Source organism: Microtus pennsylvanicus, chromosome 1, assembly GCF_037038515.1.
Source record: "Microtus pennsylvanicus isolate mMicPen1 chromosome 1, mMicPen1.hap1, whole genome shotgun sequence".
In the NCBI taxonomy this organism is placed as follows: Eukaryota; Metazoa; Chordata; class Mammalia; order Rodentia; family Cricetidae; genus Microtus; species Microtus pennsylvanicus.
The window spans coordinates 208,828,486-208,854,066 of NC_134579.1; the positions used below are offsets into that span (position 1 = coordinate 208,828,486).

Below are 25,581 nucleotides of genomic sequence, written 5' to 3' on the forward strand. Positions count from 1 at the left end.
TTAGACTTGTCCTGGACTTTTGGGGAAAACAGAATCCATTGTAGTCTGGGTGGGAAGCCCTCAGTGTAAGCAGAGTGAGGGATCCAAGGGGTGGCATTCATTAAGGCTTGAACTCTGGGCAGACGCTGTCCCAGCCGAGGGCGTGTGCTGACAGTGGGGACAGAGAAACCCTAGCTCAGGTCCCTCTCGCTTGGCTTACCATTCATTTGGCCCAGCATGTAATTCTCAGAAAATTGGTGGGTGGAGAGACAAAAATAGGAAGATCTTTTGAAGTCATAACTTGGAAGTATATTTATAGGGGACCTGGGGAGTCCGGGTTCATCTGTATGGCTGCCGGAGTGTTTCCTAGGATGCTTTAGCCTTTTTCCGTGGCCTTAAGTCAGGGGTAGGGATTTCAACAGTCTTTTGCCTTTCTCTATGAATATGCTATGTGTGAGTGGGGTCATTCAGTGAGAGTTCCTTTTTAGCTGTAGGAAGGCTGTCTTCCCGTGGGTGTGGTGGGCACCCCCAGTCCATGCTGTCCTTCATAGAAATGTCTTTGGGAGGGTGGAGGCGTGGGGCTGATGTCCAGGTCAGTTATACCCACAGAATAATTAATCTCATTGTTGGTTCCTTTTAATGTCAGAAATGTTGTTCAGACAGAGAAGGGGAACAGTGCAGAGTAGGAATTCTCGGCCCCTTTTTCTGCTGAGTTGGACACTTGGCACTGGCTTAGGTTTTCATAGGCTCACAGGCAGATGCCAAAGCTGCAGAGCCCAGTGACACAGGCCCACGGCTCCAGCTTAGCAAGTGTCGCGAATACATCCAGATAAAACCATCAGCAATGGTTACAAGTCTTCTCAGGCCATGCTTAAGGGGAAAAGGCAACGGAGGTAGGGTCCTTGGGGAGAGATTGCCCTCCCAACATGGCCCTGCTTGCACTTGATCAGTAGAACAGACAATTCTATCTCCATGGACTAAGTTGGTGTTGAGTAGAGCCCCGCTTACTAAACAGTTGGTATAGATCTCTACAACCCCTTCGAGACGTAACTACAGAATGAATGAATGAATGAATGAATGAATGAATGAACCCTGAATTCCTCTTTAAGTACCCGAGGTACTTCCGCAAACTTGTGCAGGCCTTCCAGGATTCCCTGTTCTGTGGAGTTTACCTACGTGGCGATAATAAATTGATTTACTGTGATCTGCACCACAATTGCTAGATTTCTTAAAAAATTATTTCCTTTTCATAGAACATTCTGAGAGCCAAGGTCATTTTGTACCTATTTTTACTTTTTAAAGAAATAGCATTTTCTCCTTGGAAGTTGAATGTGTCTTAGAGACAGGCTGCTTTGTGAGAGCCAGAAAAGGTAAGTATTTCTGAGAGGAAGGACTTATGGAATTAATAGGATCAAAGGAAGCCATTGATATGGAAGAAAATAAAAGTGATGATGCAAAATACAGGGGGCCAATAATTGGATTTTAATAGCAGTGGTTGGGTAGTATTTTTTTTTTTTCATCACTCAGTCTTGCTTAGCGACCTATAGGAATAGGTGCCCGATAGTTCTGTCTGGGTATAATTTTATTTTCTGTAGTTCTGGGGTTAGAATCCAGGGTCTCTTGCATACTAGGTAAGTGCTCTGCTATTGAGCTATCTCCCCAGTTCCCCAATGCTTCTTAAAACAGGCTAACAGGTGTTGGGAAGACTTCACCATGTCCCAAGGATCTATTTTACATTCTTCCTCGATGCCCCCCTCACTTTCTCTCTATAGTCTTTCCAAGTCTTTTTGGTGTTTTTGTTTTTTGAGACATGGTTTCTCTGTGTAGCCCTGGATATCCTAGAACTCAGTGTGTAGACCAGGCTGGCTCCAAACTCAGCCTCTGCCTTCAGGGGCTGGGATGAAATTGTGGACAAAGTGTTGAGTGGATCCTGGCTTTCCCCGTTCTTTGTAGTCATAGTTACCGAGACACAGAGCTGAAAATGAATCTTAGATAGTTTTATAAACTGGAAAACTGTTGTAAATAGGAGTGGTGGGGCTGCGTCCCCAGCACCCCGGCCTCCTGGCTAGCTTATGCCCCGAAATAACAACACACAAATTGTATTCTTTTAAACACTGCTTGGCCCATTATATCTATCCTCTTCTTGGCTAACTCGTGCACCTGGACTAGCCCATTTCTAATAATCTGTGTAGCATCAGTCTTACCGGGAAAGATTCTAGCCTACGTCCATCCTGAGTCGGAGCTTTATCGCCTGTGCCTCAGAGAGCAGAGCTATCGCGTCTGCCCGGGAGAGGGGAGCATGGCGTCTCTCTGAGCTCACTTCCTCTTCCTCCCAGCATTCTATTCTGTTTACTCCTCCCACCTATGTTTTAACCTATCAGGGTCAAGCAGTTTCTTTATTGCTTAACCAGTGAAATCAACAGATTGATATATGACACTTCCACATCAGAAAACAACTGAATCCGAAGATCCAAATGACAGAGGAAAGGAGTTAGGGGTCAGGATATCTTCTTCACTCTATCCTCACACTATTTTAAAACTGGGGACTTTCTGGTGTGTCCGTGTCTGTGTATCTATAGTAAGTTAGTAATGACCTACATGTACACGCATGTGTTCATACAGGTGCATATTTCGCACGTACACATGCACCTCTGTTTCCTTACTCCTCTCCTCCTCCTGCTCCTTCTCCCTCTTTTCCATCTCTTCACAAATCTTTCCAGTTTAGGCAGACTTACACATCTATACAGAGGAAGGATTTCTGCCTTTTCAATTTTCGCACAGGTCACAACTCTGCTCGAACATGGCCTTCATCTTTGTACTGGTGCTGCGGAGAGCTTCTGCCTCACACAATCACCCTAACCTGTTTGACAAGGTAGGGGTGGCAGACATTCTTGTACCAGTCTAGTCCCATGTCAGCCTTTGATTAGGAGGTGGCATTTCTTTTTCTTTGAGTTGTGGTGGCTATTCACCCTTGTTCTATAAAGACAACAGATATTCAGAGCAGTAGGAGGCAGAGGCAGGCAGATCTCTGAGTTTGAAGACAATCAGGACTACACAGAGATATCCTGTCTTGAAAAGCCAACAACACACACACATACACATACACACACAAGAAAAAAAAGGATTCATTTTTGCTCATGGTTTTTATATCTGAGAAATCCAGGAGCATGACACAAAGAGACAAGTAGCAGGCAGATTCACTTCACAGCAAGATTTTCTTTTCTTTTTTTTTTTAAGATTTTTTTTAAATTATTATGTATAGTGTTCTGCCTGCATGTATGCCTGAGGGCCAGAAGAGGGCACCAGATCTCATTACAGATGGTTGTGAGCCACCATGTGGTTGCTGGGAATTGAACTCAGGACCTCTGGAAGAACAGCCAGTGCTCTTAACCACTGAGCCGTCTCTCCAGCTCTCACAGCAAGATTTTCTCACCGTAACAAATTCCCTTTTGCTATAGTGAGACACCCTTCATACCTGGAAGAATTAGAACAATCTGGGAAGAAGGACCTGGGACTGAATGACGGACATAATTTCTAGGTCCCACTTTCCCAAATACCAGATAATGACAAATGAAATTCCAACATGAATTTTGGAGGGGACAAACCACAGAAGGCAGGAATGTTCCTCGTCATGTTTTAGTTGGAAGACGTCCCCTGCTTTCTGGGTCAACATTAGAATATCAGTCGGGTTTCTCCCGTATGAATTTAAGGCTTCAGACCTTCTGAGCACTCACAGACTCTGGAGGTTGGAAGGCTGAAATCCTAGTACATCAAGGCCGTACTCCTTCCGAGACCCAGGGAAGAGCCCTCCCTTGGCTACCTCAGCTTCTGGTGGGGGCCGGTGCCTCCTGGTATCCTTGGTTTGAAGCTCTATGACTCCAACATCCACCTCTGCTCCTTGGTCTCATTCTGATCGTCTATTTGGGCTGTGCCAGTTCTTTCCCTGACAGTTGGCACTACAGCAGGGACAAAAAACAGAGTCATGGCTGGGGTATCGCAAGGCAAGGCACTTGGAAAAAAACAGTTTACGTATAAAGTGGTAGACCCAAGTTATCGCCTAACACTCTATCAAATGGCTATGGATAAAGTTGATGTCAGGAATCCTCCGCAGTCACTTTCCTGTCTTGTTCAGTGAGGCAAGGTCTCTCAGTCAAACCCAGAGCTCACCAACGTGGCTAGTCATTCCAGTCGCTTTGCTCTGGGGATCCTACCTGTATTTCCGAGACTGGAATTACCAGCAGGTAACCACACCCACCTGATGTTTATGTAAACTCTTGGCCCTCTTGTTAGTACGGTGAGTGCTCTAACCTCTGGGCAATCTCCCTGGTTTTTATTTACTTAAGTTTTCTAATTCCTTTAGTTAGCATGCAAATTGAAGAGTTTCGTCGTAGCATCCATATATTTAACATTTAACATTGTATTTGGTTCTCTACCCGGTGCCCTCTTCCGTGTCCCCTCCACTTGCTGGTCTCATTTTTGCCCCTGTTGAGTCTTCCCTCTTTCAGGTCATGGAATATTTTTCTTCATCCCCCCCCCCACTGCTCTATTACCTTTATGGGCTTTTCCTTGTCTTTTTGACCCCTTAGTGTTGGAGTCCCTTGGCTTCTCCTCGCTGCATGAGGCAGAGCTCATTCAGTTTACCACCTTCCCTTGCCTGACTACGGCCTTACGTATCCAGCTACCCCACTCAACATGGTCAGGTTCCTGTCTAGTGGCCACACTCAAGCCCAGCATGTCCAGCATCAAATCCCTAATCTTTCATGTTATCCAGCTTCCCTCTGCTGTGACAAGGAGGGACAGGCATTTTGGGTGCTTGTGACAGCAGCAGCTTCAGTCTGGGTTTGACTGACGGTTGTTTTGGGACCTGTGATGAGGCGGTATATCATGGTGGAGAGCATCATGGTACAGTGTGGCCCACCTTGTGGCAACAGGGAAGAGAGAAAGCAAGATCTCAGCGTCCCAGTAGCTCCTTAAAGGTACCCATCCCACTAAGGCCATATCTCTTCACAGTTTATCTCCTTCCGGATGTGCCACGGGCTGGCAACTAAGGCTTTAATCTATGGGTTTTAGGGGATTAATTTTCACAGTGTTTCAATCTGTATTGCAGGCTGACCTTTAGCTCTTGATTCTCCCACCTCAGCCTCACCAGTTCCGGAATTACAGGCGTGTGCCACCATACTCAACCCTGTGTGGATATTTGAGGTCAAAACTGTAACACACTTCCCTAGTCTGCTCTATTCTGCTGGCCCTTTCCCTGTAGTGACCTAGACTAGTCTTGGGGTTGTCCTAGCATCTCTTTTGGCTACGTCTCTCCAACGTGGGTTGTAGTAATAAGGAGCGTCGGGGCTGCGTCCCCAACACCCCAGCCGCCTGCTCGGCTAGCTTATGCCCCGAAATAATTACACACAAACTGTATTCATTTAAACACTGCTTTGGCCCATTTCTATCTAGCCTCTTCTAGGCTAATTCTCACATATTAATTTAGCCCATTTCTAATCATCTGTGTAGCGCCCCTAGGTGCGCTTACCGGGAAGATTCTAGCCTATGTCCATCCTGGGTCGGAGCTTCATTGCTTGCGTCTGCCTGGGAGCTGGGAGCATGGTGTCTCTCTGAAGGCGTCCGATCCCGAGAGGAGAGCTGTCGAGTCTGAGCTCACTTCCTCTTCCTCCCAGCGTTTTGTTCTGTTTACTCCTCCCACCTATCTTCTAACCAATGAAATGGGCCAAGGCAGTTCCTTTATTAGCCAATGACCTTCCTCCATCAGTGGGTCCTGTCTTCTCTCACTGTATCCAAAGTCTGTCCCCTCCTCAGCCCCACTCAGCTGCATCCTGACCTTTCTCACCTGAATCCTGACCCTGGCTTAGCGTGTCTGTCTGCCTCTGCTTGCCTTGGCAGTGCAGGTGCCTGTAAGCACCCATGAAGAGCCCTCTCTGCCATCTGATTGTAGCTCAGTGTCAATGTGAATAATCCCAGTGCTCTGGATGCCTCTCCCAGCTGCACTTTCGGCTTCTCAGGCCTCATTGCTCCCTCTGTGTTGCTCTTTGCTCTCTTTGCTCCTCTGCTTCAAACCCATTTGCTTTACACTCTCCGTCCACTGCGATGCCCTGACCTCCCTTCCTCTTTCCGTAAGCTGAATGCTCTGTCCTCCCTTCCTCCTTGTCTCTTACCGTCCTCTGGGATGCTCCATCCTCCCTTCCTCCTTGTCTCTATCAGCTGGGATGCTCCATTCTCCCTTCTTCCTAGTCTCCCTCTGTCGGCTGGGATTCTCTGTCCTCTCTTCCTCCTCGTCTCTTTCCCTCAGCTGGGATGCTCTGTCCTCCCTTCCTCCTTGTCCCTGGGCACCTTTGGTTTCACCATCATTGTCCTGAGGTTTGCTACTGTTTCCACTCTGAAAGGGAAACCTGGGAGTTAAATGTGCTTTTTAAGAAGATGGAGTAACTCCAGGAGCATTTTGAATTACTTCGATGCAGTGCCATGTTTAATGACTTGAATCAATGCCGTGACATAATACCAGATAAAAGCAACTTAAGAGAGAAAGGTTTTTTGGCTTACAGTTCCTGATGTGGTCCATCGTGGTAGGGATGGCAAGGCAGTGAGAGTGTGAGGCGGCTGGTCACTGGCGTTGTAGCCAAGAAGCCGAGAGTGATGAATTCCGGTGCCCAGCTCTCCTCCTTTTTATTCAGGCCATGGTCCCACCATGTGGGACAGCTCCACCCACAGTGAACGTGGGTCCTCCCACGCTATTAACCTAATCTAGACAACCCCTCACAGGCACGCCCAGAGGCTGGTCTTTTAGGTGACTCTAGAGCCTGACAATTTGGCAGTTAGCATTTAAAATGATGAGAAAGATCCTGGTTTAGGGTGGAGAGATGGCTCAGAGGTTAAGAAGACTGGCTGTTCTTACAGAGGTCCTGAGTTCAATTCCCAGCAACCACATGGTGGCTCACACTATCTGTAATGAGGTCTGGTGCCCTCTTCTGGCCTGAAGGTATACATGAAGACAAAGCACATTATACATAATAAATAAGTCTTAAAAAAAAAAGATACTGGCTTGATTCCTACTTTTTTCCCCCCTTAGTGATCTTGAGCAAACCATTTAACCCTTGGAGACTTAAATTCCTTTTTCTATAAAGCAAGGACAATTGCGCGAGTTAATAGTGAGGGCTCTTATTTCCCATGGACCTTTGACACCAAGCAGCATCTGCAACATGCTAAATTCTTCCCAATCCTCCATATATCCATAGGCATTGAGTTTCAAAACATTTCAATTCCTGTGCACTTTTAACAAATTAAAGTTAAATACTTTTTTTTTGTACTTTCTTGAGTCAAAGCCTCAAGAATTCCAAGCCACCCTTGGATTTGCTAACAAGCTGAGAGTGACCTTGAACTCTTGACCTTCCTATTTTTGGCTCCCAAGTCCTTGCAATTTCAGTGTTACCATGTCTAGCTAAACCAGGAACCTTAAACTGGTATTACTAGTCCTGTCTGTTCCCCCCCACCCCGAAGTTTGAATAAATTGTTGGGTAAACTCTTAGCAGATTTGTGTGTAATCACAGGCATTGAGAGAAGTTGCCGTGAAGTTTTTTGGGGAACTCGATCCGGTTATCTGATGACTAAATGACTTTTGGGGTAACTTGCCATGGTTTTCTCTGGCTACATGGATCGAGCTCCCACGACAATGTCTTATTTTTTCTTAAGGGTAACTTAGACAGTAGCCTTCAGATAGAAACCTAGTAAAAGTGAACCCTGAAGTGGGGCCCCACCTCCAGTTAAAGTAGAATGGTCACACATTTACAAGGGTACGGGACACACCTATTTACATGAAGGGGAAAATGTGTGGTTTGTGCCCGTTCATTTTTCAGGTTTAAATGGAACATTGTATAACGAAGAAAGACTTTTGCCAAGAATAACTTGGTGGAATCACTGGAGCGTGTTTTGGTTGTAAAATGTGACTGAGGCTCAGGGGTTCGACGTCTGCTTTCAATTTCCTGAGGCACGTGTCTTATTCATGAGTCTCTGCAGCCAGAAACAAGGAAGCCAATGGTTGCAGCCCAGCAGTCCAAGTCCCCACGCTGCCTGTATTGTGGGGTGAAGCCTGGGTGCTGCTTGCAGGAACCAAGCTTGCTTTTGTAGAGCGATTCAAGCAGAATTAACAAGGAGAGGATATTTAAAAGTCGGACTGACAGTTTTGACCGTGGAGGTCATAAGTTATAGAGGAGAGCCCATGAAACCAATGTTAACTCTTCAGAATATTTGGTTGCGGCTCCTGCCCCTGAGCAGCACAAGGTCTTGGGGGACTGGAATGTAGGGAAGAATTTGGATGGTACTGATGGAGACCCGGGAGGAAGGGTAAGGTAGAATGAACATTAATATATTAAAAACAAGCAAATGCTGGGGGGTGGGCCGCTGGCAGAGCGCTTGCCTTACAAGCCTGACGACTCAAAACAAAACCCAATAACAGTGTGGTATGTGTGGGCAATCTCAGTGCTGGAGAGGTAGAGACAGCTGGATCCCTGTGACTCCCTGGTCACTCAGCCTGGCCTGCTCTGCTAGTTCCAGGCCAGTGAAAGAGAATTCTCAATGAGAATACAAGGTGGATGCTGTCTGAGGTACAGCAGTTTGGGGTCCTTTGGTTTCTGGACCCAAATAAGACATATGCATGCTCACCCACACAGACAAATGCACAAGCAAAAAGAAACACACCACACACACACACACACACACACGCACACGCTGCCGCCGCCGCCACCACCACTAAAACACAACACTTGAAAGTTCCTGGCTGGAAAACAAGACCTGTTGTGATAATTCTTAAAGGAAGATGTTTTCTCCTTATCAAGGCTATTTCATTCGATTCTATGATTTTGCCTGAAAGGATTTTTTGTTGTTTAATCCCTGAGCTGTTTTCGGTTCCTGTGATGGTTCAGCTGTAGCCAGCCACTCGATTTAGTTGGCATTCCACAAACATACCAGCAATATTTGTGGGATGCGGTCTGCGCGCTGCTGGAGTTGTGTGTTCTCTATGGCTGCTCCGTGTGCCTCATGCCTGTAATCTCCCTCCCATCCCACACAGGCTGACAGTCGCTCTGCAAAAGGGATCCCATTGCACTCCGTCGGCTTTCCTTGAAGCACTTTGCAGGGATCCTGGAAAGTCTCCAAGCCATTCCTCCCGACTTGCTGAGTGGAGCAATTTATGTCCTTTCCCAAGAACACATCCTTTTCTGTCAGTGCCGCCCTGGAGAGGCACCCTGCGTGTCTCTGAATGGGTCCCTTCAGGTGTATCTGGGCTTGGGGTGGTGGACACTTGATTGCCAAAGCTCCCCCAGCTGCCTCTTTCTCTTTGCTTCCTGCCCGTTGCCTTCTCCTTCCTACTCTGTCATTGGCATACAGAGACCCTCAGTTTTCGGTTCCCGCCTTCCTTTCTCCCCTTCCTTTATCTGAGGGGTCCCACTCAGCCTCTGAGCTGCAGTTAACTTCCTTACCAGGCCTTCCCTGACTCTTAAGAATTTTCATATCCATTTGCAGTTTCTCTGATGTTAGAACTCAAAGGAATGAGGACCACAGACTTGACCTAATTTCATTTAAAAGGGATTGCCCCTTTCTTGTCTGGCTCCTACTTGCAGCCCAGGTGTTTGTCTTGGGTGATTTACTTTCTGAGTTTTTGGAGACTGTTTGCTCTGGTTTACCAGAGTAAGTCTTCTTGGTAGGACCGTGTGGTAGTTATTCAGGACTGTCAATTTGATTAAGGATCAGTTGGGAATTTAGTAGCATGCACCTGTGGGATTCCATCTGAGGGTTTTTCAGGGACAGATCATGGGGATACTGGCCCAATTTGAAGAGATTACTGGGAGATTAGAGGATCCCCTCTCTGCCTGGCCACTTGGTGTACATTCTTGTGTGGCTAATGTCTGTCCACGACCTCTTCCTGCCAATGGTCTCCTTCCTGCCTACCATACAGTGAAGAGCCTCTGCTTGTACCACCGTGCTACGCTCCTATGCTACAGGCCTAGACACAGGTATCCAAGTGACACAGACCCTTTGAAATCATGAGTAAGGTAATTGACACATAGGGACTGTCACCTTTCCACCCTGTCCTGAACAAGCTGGAAACTTTTCTCTTACTCCATTAATGCTTCAGTCATGTGTGGATTCGGCAAACTACAGGATACCTGAGTATTTGGATTTGCTATTTTCCATTACCCTGCCTTCCTCCTCTCCTTGTTTTGATAATTCAGATACTTTATTATAATAAATATATGTACCATGAGGAGAAAATACTCTTTAAGGTTTATGACATAGCTTTTCCCCCTTTCCTTTCTCTCTTCCTCTTCCTTCTCTTCCGCCCCCCCCCCCCTTGAGACAGGGTTTCTCTGTGTAGTCCTGGCTGTTCTGGAACTCACTATGTAGGCCAGGCTCTTTGAACTCACAGAGATCCTTCTGCCTTTGCCTCATGAGTACAGGGACTAAAGGTGTGGTTATGATGCTATGACATTTGTTGTTGTTGTTGGTGGTGTTTTTTTGGTTGTTGTTGGTTTGTTTTTCAAAACAGGGTTTCTCTGTAGCTTTGGAGCCTGCCCTGGAACTAGCTCTTGTAGACCAGGCTGGCCTTGAACTCAGAGATTCCCCTTCCTGTGCCTCCTGAGTGCTGGGATTAAAGGCCTGCACCACTACTGCCCAGGGTTTTTCTGAATACTAGTCAAACAGATTTATCTATGCATCTTACCTATGTTTCACAACCCAGTATATAAACAAGTATCCAGATACATTGTATCAGAACCCAGTATATGAACAAGTATCCAGATACATTGTATCAGAACCCAGTATATGAACAAGTACCCAGATACATTGTATCAGAACCCAGTATATGAACAAGTACCCAGACACATTGTATCAGAACCCAGTATATGAACAAGTACCCAGACACATTGTATCAGAACCCAGTATATGAACAAGTACCCAGACACATTGTATCAGAACCCAGTATATGAACAAGTATCCAGACACATTGTATCAGAACCCAGTATATGAACAAGTATCCAGACACATTGTATCAGAACCCAGTATATGAACAAGTACCCAGACACATACTGCAGTTTTATCTTTACTGGGCACAATCTGCCATTATTTTTTCAATCTTCTGTTCTCTCTACTTTTTGCTGGGACTGATTCATTATGGGAACTTCATGACCCACCAGTGGGCTGAGATCCTAGTTTGAACAGCAATTCTGTGTGGATGATGCAGATGTTAGGGTTTCTTACAGAGCAGGTGTGAGTTCTGTGACCACCCCCATACAATGAATGGGCTTAACTAAGGTGATGAACTATGCCCCAGAGCTGGGTCATTGTCCCTGTGGAATTTATGACTTTCCCCCTGTTGGATGTCAGCCATGCTTGTCCACTGAGCTCAGTCTCCTGGGGCATTCAGTACTGCCCAGTGGCTGACCCTTTCATCTGTTCACGACCCCCACCCACTGCCCTGGAAGGGAATTGGTGGGGTTCAACTGTGCTGCTCAGCTGAGAGGCCTTTAGCGCAGCTTGTTTCCTGCCCACTCTGTTGGGAAAGAGTAAAAATTCCTGCGGAGACCAGATGTTCTTTTGCCTGCCTGTTTACCCGAATGAGTTCAAGTAGTCTTAGATTTAGAAACCCGTCCCTCAAGTCCAGGTATGTGATTCCTGCCTTTTGCGGTTCATTGACAAAAGATGACAGAAAGGGGTTTGGGCAATATTGGCTGAGTTTACATTTGGATCCTTTATAGACCTGAATGCTACTGATGTGTGTGTGTGTGTGTGTGTGTGTGTGTGTGTGTGTCCCTTTCATGGAGATTTGTAGTCACGCGTGGAATAGTAAAACATTAAGAATGGTCTTCTCAGCCTCAGCACTAGGGGCACACCGGACTAGACATTTACAGTGTGGAGCTGGTGTGCTGTCTGATGTTGACATCTGGCCTTGCTGCTACATGCCACCAGCATGACCTCATTCCCTTATGGCTGTGTCCTTGGAGGCCATAGCCTCCAACAGTATTTTGATCATGCTAAATGCTGTCTAGAGAGCAATCTCCCTGGCTTGCAATGACTGCTTTAAGGTATTAAGAGTTACTCAGTGAGTAATTGGGATTATTTGCTCACCTTTCAATCACAAGGATCTAATTTTTCAAGTTTTCAAGTGTGTGACTTGGGCCATTGTTTTGGGCATTTGATACTATGATTATTTGGGGGGGGGGGGATTGACCAAAATCACACATACTACTAGTACAACTTAAGCAATTATAAATTTGGTTTTTGGAGGTTTCTTTTTTTTTCTTTTCCTTTTTTTTTTTTAACAAGGGGAGGGGATTCAAGGCAGTGTTTCTTTGTGTAATAGCCCTAGCTGTCCTGGAACTGGCTCTGTAGACCAGGCTGGCCTCAAACTCAGAGAGATCTGCCTGTCTCTGCCTCCCGAGTGCTGAGATTAAAGGTGTGTGCCACCACTGCCCCGGTTTACAATTTTAAATTTGTACATAAATATAGACAAGGTTTAATGGCTGATAATCAGTTATAGATCTGAAATGGCAGATGATGAAAGATTTGCCATCACATTACACAAACCAGTTTACAGCAGAGGGAAATCATATTTTTTAAAGGTGGTTTCACATAAATTTCCCCACCTGACTCAATCTACACTGTGGGCATGCTAGATATTTTTTATCTTTAGTTTGCAATGGGAAAAATGAAATCCAGAAAAGACGAGTATTTCTCCCAACATCTTAGATGCCATACCAGACCTAAGTCAGCCTTCCCTCAACTTTGATGATACAAACCAGACCAAATTCTGAGCCTTGTCTCCTGCATAGCTGAAACATCTCTGCCTGACCTAAATAAAAGATGTCATCAGACCTCATGGTGGGTAGTGACAATGAGCCCCTATCTTATCTGGCTCTTGCTCGGGCTAAGGGATTTGCCACTGGGCTGTGAGGAGCCTCTGGGTCCAGCCTTCTAATCTCTCAGAAACTGTGGAGCCTGTCAGTGTCTGCTTGTGGTAGAACTCGGGATTTACTGTCTTGCTCAGCCCCCCAGCTCTGATCACCCCAGCATTTGGACCCAGCCCTTCTTATGGTCCCTCTGACTCCCGGTCCCTCAGCACACTACCTACCCGCTGGCTTCTTCTGCTTCTCCATCTGGGTCTCTGCTCAGCCCGAAGATGCAATAGTCCTGGTTTGTTTTGGTTATCTTCTCTCCTGCTATAAGCCCTGCACTCCTCTGAGAACAGAGGCATTGGCCATCAGGGTATCTCACTCTGAAGGCAAATGACAATGAGGTAAGTCTTGAACTTCCTCAAGGAAGATGTTTCTCTCTGGTAGCTCACCATGATTGTTGTAATTTTGGTTGCCTATTTGTAAAGTTGTACATTTGCTGACATTTTCTGATCACAATTTAAAAACCAGAGAGCCCCCTTCTATTCCGGTTTGTGTTGCGCTTAAGAGGCCACCTGACAGTCATATGAACAGGGGATGGGGAGAATGAAGGATTTCTTTTTAAGGCTCTTGGGATTGTGACTAACGTGAGCAATCTGAATCTTACTATTATATAATAAATGAAGGTAATTATGTAACCCTTTGTGCATGGCCTCCAAACTTTGCTGTGTGCCCTGCTCAATGCCCAATGCATTTCATAGGACCTTTGTTCACATTCTATTACTATGAACTGTAGGCCTCACTGTGTCTGAGACGCCTACTATGTATTATTGTAGCTTATATACCTTCAGGTGTCTTGTTGCAATTTGGTATATTCTAACATATATTTTTGCTACTTTCAAGTGCCAAGCCTCATAACTACATCTTTTTTTAAGTTTACAGGAAATTTTTTTGTTATTGTTTTATTATTTTGGTTTCAGTCTCTTTACTATCAAAACGAGCTTCTAAAACCCAAATACTATAGATTTATCTTTGTAAAGGAGTTGAGGGGCAGAGGTTGCTGAAACTTTGACTTACTTATTTTCTTCTTTTTGGACAACAATCATAGCTGAAGCCTAAAGGGTAAATATCTTTGTCAAAGTCACCAGGGACAATAGTTACATAGTGTCTCACAGGGGTTACCCTGCCTGTCAGTGAATTTCGCAGATGTTGGATGTACTCTTCTTGGTGCCGTTTGTACGGCTGCTCCTTTTTCCAGTGGGGGAGCTGACCAGGTGTGGTGAACATCTGGTCAGCACTTGCCTCTGTTAGTGTGTGTACTGCTGTTGGCTTCCCTCAACCCCCCCCCCCCCCACCCACACAGACACTTTGGGCTCTTTCCTGTCTTAGTAAAGGAAACTTAGCTTCATGGACTGTGAGTCTGCGGGTCTGCCATTCAAGCACAGTCAATGGAGAGAGACCTGGCTTTTGGTCTGTGTCCAAATCAGTCCTCTAAGCTGAAGGTTGCCTTCATCGACCCCACAGGTGTTCCCAGAGGGCTTCCTATGAGCCTATGGTTCAGGCATCTCTAGTCAGACAGGGTTGTGGTGAAGGATAAGGTCTTCCGGTGCATTTCCGAAATTATCACAAGCATAAAGTAGTTAAGGGCCTGGGCATGCACTAAGTTGGGAGAGTGCTTGCTTGCCCAGCTTGCACAGAGCCCCAGGTTTGATCTCAGCACTGCATAAGCTGGGCCTGGTGGTACATGCCTGTAATCCCAGCCTTTAGGAGGTGGAGGCAGAACCAGGGGTTTAAGGTCAGGCTGAGATACATGAGGCCTCATGCCACTGAAATTAAAAGCTTCTCTTCTCTTCTCTTCTCTTCTCTTCTCTTCTCTTCTCTTCTCTTCTCTTCTCTTCTCTTCTCTTCTCTCCTCTCCTCTCCTCTCCTCCTCTCCTCTCCTCTCCTCTCCTCTCCTCTCCTCTCCTCTCCTCTTCTATTCCACTCCCCTCCCCTCTTCCACTCCCCTCCTGTCCCCTCTTCTCCTCCCTCCCTCCCTCCCTCCCTCCCTCCCTTCCTCCCTCCCTCCCTCCCTCCCTGTTTCCCTTAATGCCTTGGGTAGCAGGAGAGGCAGCGGGAGACACAGCCTGTTAGCACAGAGGCTTCTACTCAAGTATAGACGGGATTCTTGTCTGCAGTGGGAAAGTATTTCCGGATGGGTCGGTATGAAGTAAAGTCACAGTTTAAGGAAGAACCTGGTGAGATGGCTTAGTGTAGTTAAAGGCACTTGCTGAGCAGGCCTGTCCATCCAAGGTTGATCCCTGGAATCCTTGTGAAGATGGAAAGAGAATAGACTTTGTTCTCCGACTGGCACATGTGTACCATGGCATGCATGCCCCCTCCCCATATGGACGCAATAATAAAAAATATTTTTTAAAAAGAAAAATTTCTAATATAGATTTTTAAGTATTTGTGTTAAGGGCACATTTGAGAGCTCTTTTGGGGAAAAATACACTTAATTGTGGATGTATGTGGACTTCTCAAGAGAATATCATTCAAAGAGACCTTAAGTCATCCTTTTAAGAATTTATTTTTATGATTTTTAATTATGCATATGTGTGCATGTCAATATATGCATGTAAGTATAGGTGCCTGCAGAAGCCAGAGGTATTGGAGCCCCTGGAGCTGGAGTTACAGGTAGTTGTGAGCTGTCTAATAGGTGCTGGGAACAAAACTCCAGGCCCCTGGAAAGGCAGTACGTACCCTTAGCCACTGAGTCATCTTTCCAGTCCAATGGACATTATTTCTGAGAAATAATGATCTCTAAGGTGCTTTGGGCAGGATTACAAGCTTATAAGACAAAGAATATTGCTCAAAAAAGAATTCTTACTGACCATAGTACACAAGAAAGTTAGGGCTTGTGTGTTGGTTGTAATCTGTGGTCTTACCCCAAGAGATTTCCATACAGTTACAGTGCTACCAATAAAAGGTTCAAATTCAAAGTTTAAACTTTGCTGTTTCCCTCCATTCATTGTTAACATTCTTATCTGCAATCTCTCAATTGATATCTCTGGAGGTGATGTCATGGTAAATTTTGTTGTCTTGAAATTCTTGACCCTTTTTAGACAGGGTCTCCGGGAGTCTAGGCTGGCCTCAAGCTTGCCTCACTGCAGGTGGGAAGGGCCTTGGACTTGTGACACTCCCTCCACCTCCTGACACTGGGGTTACAGTTGTGTGTCATCACAGCTGGCTTATGGGGTTCTAGGGTAGTGAACCCAGAGCCCTGTGCATATTAGATAAACAGCAGCTGAGCTACATCACCCCCTGTCCTGACCTCTGGGTGAGGTGCCTTCCAGTCTCAGCCGGCTGCAGGGCACAGACTTCCACTTGGCATGGCACACTCTTCTGCAGCTCTGAGCACCGACCTCTGTATCTGACAGTTGGCCTCGCACTGGCAGGTATGCGTGGCTCTGGAGTGCCCTGTGGGATGCTGCTGGATCAGAAGGGCCAATGAGAGAGGTCTAGGAGCCTTTCTCTTTCATGTTGCCACTGGTGACAAAAGTATTAAATTGAACGCAGAGGCTCACTCCCTTCATTGACTCTGAAGGACCAAGAAGCCATAGCTGGGAACATCTGCAGCCATTTTTACCTCCCTCAGTTTAAACACACAGTGTGCCATGGGGAATAGACTAACAGTTCAGGGTGTGTACTTCACAGAGGTGGGGCTCCGTGCTTGTGCTCCTATGTCAGACTGGGCCTGTATTCCCATTACTGTCCCTTCTTGGTGTATGTATAGGGGAATGGCTCACTGTAAGGCAAGGGGAAGTCACATAGCAGGATGTATTTTAGTTTCTTTAATTAGGTGTTAGCCTCAGTTTTAATTGGTTCAAATGAGCCATTAAGCTTCCTTCTTGCACCCTTGACTCCCCTTCCCCCCCAGCGTAAAACATGTTTGTGAGGATAGAACCAATCAGGGGACATGTGACTTTGGTTTTATTGAAAGGAACCTGGGTCCAGTGCCACTGGCTTCTCCTCTCTTCGACTTTGTAAGTCATGATGGATCCATCCTGAGGGGATGTACAAGAGCCAATCAGCAGGCGAAGAGAGGCTCAGCCTCAGGACTCCTCAGGGAGATGCGAATGGAAACCCCAATGAGAAGCCTCTACCCACGGTGGTGGCAGTGTCAGAGCGGTGGGATACAGAGTTGGTGGGGATGGGAAATGATGCAGCTTCATCTAGCGGGTCCACTTCTGGTCCTTACCGAGGAAGGCTGGAAGGCATTATTTGTTCACCTATGTTGACAGCATCATTATCCATGTTAGCCAAGAGGTGGAAGCAACTCAGACGTCTACCATAATCAGTGAATAGATGAGAAGAGTGTATATGGCCACGCTCCACGCACATGGGGGGTGTCATTAAACCCTAACAAGGAAGGGGGTTCTGGCGGGCACTCTCATGCGCGAACTTCAAAGACATCATTCTTTGTAGAATAAGCAAGCGGCAGGTGGATCAATATTTTGTGATTGTCTTTTATGGTGTGTATAGAGTTGTCACAGTTGTGGAGTCAGAAGGTAGAGCGGTGATAGCCAGTGGCCTGGGGTGTGAAGACCAGCGCATCACTGTTCAGTGTGGGCTACGGAGTTTCAGTCCTGCAGGGAGAAAAGGAGGTAGCAACGGATGGTGACGATGGTATCCCGACATGGGATGCTTAGTGTTGTTGGGCCCAAACTGAGGAAGATGGTCCGTCTTGTTAGGCATGCTTTAATATAGTTATGGAATCAACTCCAGAAAAGGAACTCAAAAGGCCTCTCTCGACTCTTCATCACTTTGCTGTTTATATCTGTGAGAAAATAAAGGCAGAACGCCACCAGATGGCACTTTGAGGGCGTAAGTCATAAACAATGCCACACCAGTTTGGAATTATGATTAATAGGGTGGTATTTATTTAAAGGGGAAAAAACTTACAGATCACCAGCAGCCCTCTGCGCAACCAGGAAGGAAGTCTAGTCGCCGGCAGAGCAGGAAGTGAAGAGAGAGAGGAGAGGGAAGTGGCCACTTTTTTAAAGGGAGAGAGACCACTCCCCAATGGGCTGGTATCTCAGCGGCGATAGGCTGGAGGAGTGGGAGGACCTCCCATAACAGGCACTTCCCATCCCAGTCCTCTCCAATTAGATGGCTACCTTGTCCTTTGGAGGGTGACCTCTGGCCCCCACCAACACATGCTGGAGAAAAAGTCAAACTCATGAGTGAGGTCAGCCTCCCTTGTAACATAGAGCTTTAGGCAAGGACTGTGATTTTACTTGGGGCGTTTGTTTGTATTCCTTGGGCAAATAGAGAACAATGCACTGTTCTTGTCCTGCAAGGGGGAGGAGGGTGTGGCGGGGGGGGGGGGGGGGAGAGGCACATCCCTACAGCCTTGTCAGCAGAGTCTGTTTTCCTGGGAGTGGTGACAGATGAGCCTGGCTTATTTGACCGTTCTCACCTGCTTCTGCAGCCACAACGGCTGTCATTGGCTGTGCTCATGGAACGGACAGTTCTGGCAGCCTGTAGATCTCTAACTACTTGATCAATCGGGAAGCTCACAGACATCTCGTTTATTATCTTGTCAGTGTGTTGCTTTAGTTCATGAAACTGTTTTCATTTATTTATTTATGGGGTGGGAACGTACATGCCATGGTGTGCATTTACAGGAGTGTCCCTTCTCTCCACCACATAGCATCCAGGGACCTAACTCAGACCATCAAGTCTAGCAACAGATGCCTTTGCTCACCCAGCCATTGACAAGTGATTTTTGATCATTGATACTTTATTTCTGGATAATCTATATTAAACCATTGGGTTATTTATTTACTTATTTATGCATTTTAGAGATAGGATCTGATATAGTCCAGACTTGTAGCCTAGTACCCCAAATTTGCTGCATAGTCAGTGATGGCCTTGACTTTCTGGTCCTCCTGCCTCTGCCTCTTGAGAACTGGTATTATAAGACACATGCCGATGTCTCTGTTTTAAGCCATGCTGAGGATCCAGCCTAGGGCTTTGTAGGTTATTAGCAAACACTACCAATTGAGCTACCTCCCCAAGTTTACTTTTTTGCCTTTCTTTATTGGGTGTCCAGTGTAAAATGCTTGATGGATTTTTCATGTGTTTTATTTGTGTGTGTTTGTTTTGGTTTTCAGGATCACCTCACGGACTCACAGCCCCATGCTTGTTAAGTGCCTGCCTCCTTCCCAGGAGCTGTAAAACCTGCCCAGTGTTAACCTGCCTCCCAGCAGAGGCCAGGCAGCAGGTAATGACAGCTGAGATTCGTGGGCCTCTCAGGAAGTATGGGACTCACTGAGTAATGAAGAAGGGTTTATTTGCTCCAGTGGCTGGGGTTTTAAAGTATTTATTTGATAGCTGCCATGAACCAGATAGCCATCCATTTGATTTCTGCTCTGCGAGCTTTGATGTGCAAGAATGAAGAGTTTAAAAACCTGCTAAATATGCCTGGAACCTGACAGGAAGTGCTGTTGGCTCATAACAGTTCCATGCTGATGAGCTTTAAGGGGTTGGGGGAGGCTTGGAGCAAATCTTAATTTGCATTTTGCTTACTTCCTCAACTCCTTGTGCTAACTGGAACTTTAAAGGGAATTTAAAGAGACCAGAACCTTTTTCTGTGGCCCACATCCTAAACTGTACGTATTTGAACGTTTTCTCCCGAAGCATTCTAAAGTTAATTGACTAGGGCTGTGGTTGTTTGGGAACTCGGTATGACAGTCATCTGGTTCCCAGGGTTCTGCACCTGTAGATTCATCTTGCTGTCAATTGGATACATTTTTTGTTTTAATGACAACACTACTGAACTTGTCCAAACAATTCTCTTGAAATGATTCAGCGGAAAACACAGAGTGACACCGGTTTCCATGGTTTTTCCATTGTCAAGCGCTGTATGTGTAATCTGAGAGAAAAAGTACACGGGGCGGTACATGTTGGGGTACGTTGTCAGTGCAAAGATTGCACTCAAAGACCTGAGTTTTTGGAATCCCCAATATTACATGAGCTGTTGGCCTCAACAATGATTCCTCTGTAATGAAAATGTAATTTCCCTGACACCTCTCTGATTGTACGCCCATGCATGTAGACTCTCTTCCATTTTTACTTCAAAGACCATTAGCCAACATGGGGTCTGAAGGGCTCTCTTTTAGCCGATAGTTTGATGCCTGTTCAGTTTTGACAATGTATCACTGATAGTGCACTTAAAATCCCTAGCACATGGGTTTTACGGGGATTTAAAGAGACCAGAACTTTTTTCTGGTGCCCACACTCTAATGTATTTGAATACTTAGAATGCAATAGTCCATGTGACCAGTGTGGCCTTTCGCAACTGGGGAACCAGTTCGTGAAATGACTCTTGTCTCTGCGCGTTTGACTCTGGTCAGGCATGGAAAGAAATGTCCTGTACCCTCCAGTCCCCTTGTTTAATATTATTAACCATTGTTAATTATTATTAATTATTGTATTTAGAAAAGCCTGGCTTGCTGCAGTGTAATTTAGATCATGACTCAGACTGATACAACTGTTCTCGGGTTCTTTAGGTTAAAATGGGGAACTCTGAGAGTCAGTATACCTTCCAAGGATCCAAGAATCATAGCAATACTGTCACCGGTGCTAAGCAAAAGCCTTGCTCCCTGAAAATACGCAGCATTCATGCAAAAGATGAGAAGTCGTTGCACGGATGGACTCACGGAAGCAGTGGAGCCGGCTACAAGTCCAGGTCCCTAGCCCGAAGCTGCCTTTCTCATTTTAAGAGTCACCAGCCTTACGCCACCAGACTCAGTGGGCCCACGTGCAAAGTCTCAAAGGGCACTGCCTACTCTAAGCACAGAGCGAACGCCCCAGGAAATGACTTCCAGGGCAACCATGGTGCTTTCGTGCCCGAGAATGGCTTCCACTATGTTGGCCACGAGTCAGGGGAGAGCCACGTGACCTCCAGGGACTGCAATGGACACCTCCTCACCTGCTACAGGAGAAATGAGAGCATCGCGGGGTCCACCCCACCAGGCGAGGACCGCAGGAGCCCCAGGGTGCTCATCAAGACACTGGGGAAGTTAGATGGGTGTTTAAGGGTTGAGTTCCATAACGGTGGCAACCCCCACAAAGGGCCCTCTGAAGACCCCAGCGGACCTGTGCAGCTGCTGAGATATTCCCCTACGTTGGCATCGGAAACCTGCCTGGTGCCAGAAGCTAGGCGGGATTCGGGTGCAGACTCCCCAGCCAGCCAGCGCCCCTCTCCCGCTGACTCTCACTTGCGCTCCAGCAAAGGCAGCTCGCTGAGTTCGGAGTCATCTTGGTATGACTCCCCATGGGGCAATGCTGGAGAGATGAGTGAGGTAGAGGGCTCCTTCCTGGCTCCTAGCACCCCGGACCCCAGCCTCCCCACCAGCTTCCCACCCAGTGACACCAAAAAGCCTTTCAACCAAAGCTCTTCCCTCTCCTCCCTCCGGGAACTATACAAAGATGGCAGCCTGGGATGCCGCTCTCCCTCTGGAACCTGCCGTTCTTCTGATGAGTATATCGGCTCCCAAGTCAGCCTGAGCAACCGCGTCTCATTTGCGTCTGACATGGACGTGCCCTCCAGGGTGGATCACAGGGATCCCATGCACTACAGTTCCTTTACACTCCCCTGTCGCAAGTCCAAAGCCTTAACTGAGGACGCCGCAAAGAAAGACACCCTCAAAGCCAGAATGCGTCGCATCAGCGACTGGACAGGAAGCCTCTCTAGGAAGAAGAGGAAATTGCAGGTGAGAACACGCTGGGGTCGGGCAGAAGGGTCCTAGAGTTTCCCCGTCTGGATAGTGATGGTTATCTGTGATGATGTTAGGTGAGCCGGTGAAGGGAAGAGTTTAGCTGGACCCAGCGTGGCTCCTTTTCTGATGGGGGTTTACTTTCTCATTCGCTTCAGACATGTACTTTGATTCATAGCGGCCAGCTCCCATGTCTCCATGTTTTAGCCAAGGCATGGGGCAGGATACCACTACTGAGTGGCTGGCTGAAGGATAGACTGATATTTCATGGTTCTGGAGTTTGGAAAGTTGGGAGTCACTGTGGTGAGATTCTGGGTAGGGTGTATTCCCGGCTGCTGAAGGTTCTGACCTTACACAGCAGGGAAGGGAAAGGTGGACCCTAGTCTCTTTCTTTTCTTACAAGGATACCTATATCTTCAGAACTCTAGCTCCTGGCTCTCATCTAAACCTAACCCCCACTAAAGGCCCCTGTTATTGTCTCCGTTAAGACTTCAGCTTAGGCTCCAAGACAGGAAAAGATAGCATAGCCCTCAGCCGTAGCACCCGGATCCTGTACTCAATTGCTTTGGCACTGTGTACAAGCCCACAGGCCTGGTTCTGAAGCTGGTCCAACTATTCTTGGAAGGCACAGACCTGGGTGAAGGTCCAAGTGACTGGTAATCTAAGGTCTTTCAGTCATCAAGTCCAAATAGAAATCCCTAAGTTCAGATAGGGAGGCCTTCTCAACTTGATATTACTTGACATTTAAGTTGCTTAATAACCAATCATAAACCGTGGAGAATGGACGTGCATATGGTGCTAGAGATGGAGCCCATTGCCTTGAACATACTGGGCACGTGCTATTACCACTGAGCCAAATCCCCCCCAGCCCTTTGGTCTATTTCAGTTTATTTACTTAGTGAGGTTATGAGGTCAAAAGGAGTCTGATTAGGGCAGTTGGTTTATAGGGGAATGTTGTCTTAACCCTGCTAGATACATACATTCATGTGACTATATAAAAAAAATCATGGGATGTTAATAACTGGTAACAAGATAACCTCTCCTGGAAAAACATTACACTATTTATAAAGTTCACCATTAGTTACTTCCTTCTTGGGTGTGGTGTCTGCCATCACCACCCTCTCTCCCAAGGGAGATGAAGATCAGGTGGCTACCGTCCTATGTCCAGGACCTCTTTCTTATCCCTCAGTTTAGTAATTTTCTTCTTCCTTCCTTCCTTCCTTCCTTCCTTCCTTCCTTCCTTCCTTCCTTCCTTCCTCCCTCCCTCCCTCCCTCCCTCCCTCCCTCCCTCCCTCCCTCCCTCCCTCCCTTTCTATTTATTTATTTATTGAGACAGGGTTTCACTGTAGTTTTAGAACACTTCTGGAATTAGCTCTTGTAGACCAGGCTGGCCTTGAACTCACAGAGATCCACCTGCCTCTGCCTCTTGAGTGCTAGGATTAAAGGCGTGCGCCACCACTGCCCAGCTCAGTTTAGTAATTTTCTTGCTCTTGAGTTATTACCTCTTAGGCCAAATCACCAAACAGATGCTTTAGGTGTTTGCCTTCTTGCTCTTGTTTCCCAAGCATCTCACAGCGGATAGCATGGTGTTCAGCCCCTGCTGCTCCAGGGCTGTAGTAGCTCACATCTTTGGATCCCAGTATTACAGAGCTGGCTGTGTCCAGCAGCTCTCACCAAATCCCCTCATTCATGTTGTCATGGAATACCATTTTCTGTTTGCTCGGAGCATATTTGCCACCTGTCTTTGTGACATACAGTAATCCCGAACACATCCGGGTCCTTTCTCAGAAGTCTAAACCATGTCCATTACCATGGTGTGTGGATCACTTTCGGCCACATGCAGTCACTGACTGCCCAGCCTTCACAGGGCCACTGGGCCTCCTTTGTATCTGTGCCATGCACAGACTTTCCTCTGATGTATTGTGTGCTGTGTGGGCTTATGAGCAAAATAACGAGAATTTTAAAAAGAGAAATGTAATGCTAGAAAGGGCCTCCATATCTTAGAGATGAGGAAATTGAGGGACCAAGGAGTTTGCTGTCTCCCTGGTCAGGTAATGGGGAAGCTTGTTGGCGGCCACATCTGTAATACCTTGGACAAATGCCAAGAAGTTGTTGATATTGTTAATTATTGATGAATAAGATGAAAGATTTAGTCCCCTTTGTTTTTAAGAGACCCATTAGGACAGCTTTTTGAACGTTTTGTCTGTGGATTCACCAATGATTGATTATCTATAGATGGGAACATGATTGACTTTTTTTTTTGGTAAATAAATTCCAGTCCTATTGTCCATATTTCTTTTCCTTTCATAGAAAAGATTAGGATAAAGTTCTTAAAGATGTAATCCAGCTACATGTGATGGTTCGGGACTGTTATGCCAACTACTTGGGAAGCGGAGGCAGGGAGATCAAGATCTTTCTGGGCTACAGAGTGAGTTCAAAGATAGCCTGGGCCACTTAATGAGACCCTGTCTCAAAGTTAAAAAATAAAAATATGTCTTGGGACATAGTTCTATAGAACAGTACACATGGAAGATTCCTGAAGCCCTAGGCTCAACCCCTAGTAGCTCACACAGAAAAAAGGCAATCCTTGCACAGGAGGAGTTTGTGAAGATTTGCTTTAGCAAGGCGTTGAAGCGATAGCTACTTTCTCTCACCCACATAGACTTCTGTATGCCCGCGGAGCGATGATTCAGAAAGCTGGGCTTGATGGACAGGCATTTGTTTTGATTTAAAAGATGACATAAAAGGAACAGCTCTTTCAATACAGACCTTCAATTCTATCCTCATGCGTGTGAGCCTGAAAACCAGACAGCTGAAAAAGAATGCCATGCTAGGAGATAGAGAAGCATGCACCAGAGAGCGCCTGGTAAACACCTCCTATCAAATTCAGCTGACAAAGACCCTCATCCTGTCTTGGCTAAGCGTTTTGTTCTTCGAGTCTGGACAGAATAGGCTTTGCTGAGTCAACAGTGCCCCTGGCCCCATCTCTGTGACTTGGGATGACAAAGTCTTGTTTCCCTGTTCAGGATACATTGTTCATTGTAGTCCACAGGTAACGTGGGTCCGTGCCACTCTCTGAGACCCTAGGCTGACAGAACAGCCGTCGTGAAGAGCGTGCAAACGACTGCAGCAGAGAAAGTTGTGTCTTCACTTTAAAAGCTTTCTCTCAGAACTGACGTGTTACCTTCTACTTACATTCCCTGAGCAAATGATAAGGGCAGGCCTGACTTCATGGAGGGGTGTGGAAACAGTTCTTCTATGTACCTTGGGGAGTGGCTTGTCACAGGGAGAATTTAGGACACTGAGACCCGGTTTCTGGCCCCCTCTAATGGTCAACCCTCATTTCTATTCTGAGGTGACGTTGTCTCAGAGGCCAGCAGTCTTTTCCTGGCCAGGGGTGAGGTATGTAGACAAGGACTCAGTCCTTTTCCTTGCATATGAGGCTAGAGATGGGGTTTCCTCTAAGGCATCATCTTTTGCCTTTTCATCTTTATTAGGATATAGTTAATAAGCAGAAATTGAATATATTTAGCATGTATAAGCTGATACCTTGACATTCATATACAATAGGAATGGTGACCATCACCAAGCTAGTTCACACAGTCACCACTAAACACAGTTATCGAGTGGGCTTTAAATTTTATTGTGAGACTCTAAATAATCTACTACCTTGGCATATTTCATATGTGCAAAGGACCCTCAGCTTCAGTCAGAATGCAGCATAGCCGATCTCCAGAACTTTCTTGGCTGGTGTAGCCAAAGTTTTATACCTCTGCAGCCTCTTTCTTAGCCCGGCCTCCATGTCTACCGAGTTTGGATTCTTTCATAAATGAGATGGGCTGTGCAGTGTTTGCTTCCCTGTGGGGTGATGCTACTTTCATCCCCTCTTCTTGCAGTTGTTAGTGCCCTGGTCATCAGGTGTTGATTGAGGTTTCTGTCCCGCCTGG

General features: G+C 46.4%; 1 protein-coding gene across 3 annotated transcripts in view; it reads left to right on the forward strand.

The window, feature by feature from the left end:
- The window catches only part of Tiam2 (TIAM Rac1 associated GEF 2), a 207,184-nt gene that overhangs the window by 78,842 nt on the left and 102,761 nt on the right, over positions 1–25,581 (forward strand). For all 3 annotated transcript variants that reach the window (XM_075950157.1, XM_075950167.1, XM_075950172.1), the window contains 2 exons: positions 19,028–19,137; positions 20,426–21,631. In XM_075950157.1, coding sequence (XP_075806272.1) covers positions 20,432–21,631 — 1,200 coding nt within the window. In that variant the 5' untranslated portion in view covers positions 19,028–19,137; positions 20,426–20,431. The remainder of the gene's footprint in view (positions 1–19,027; positions 19,138–20,425; positions 21,632–25,581) is intronic.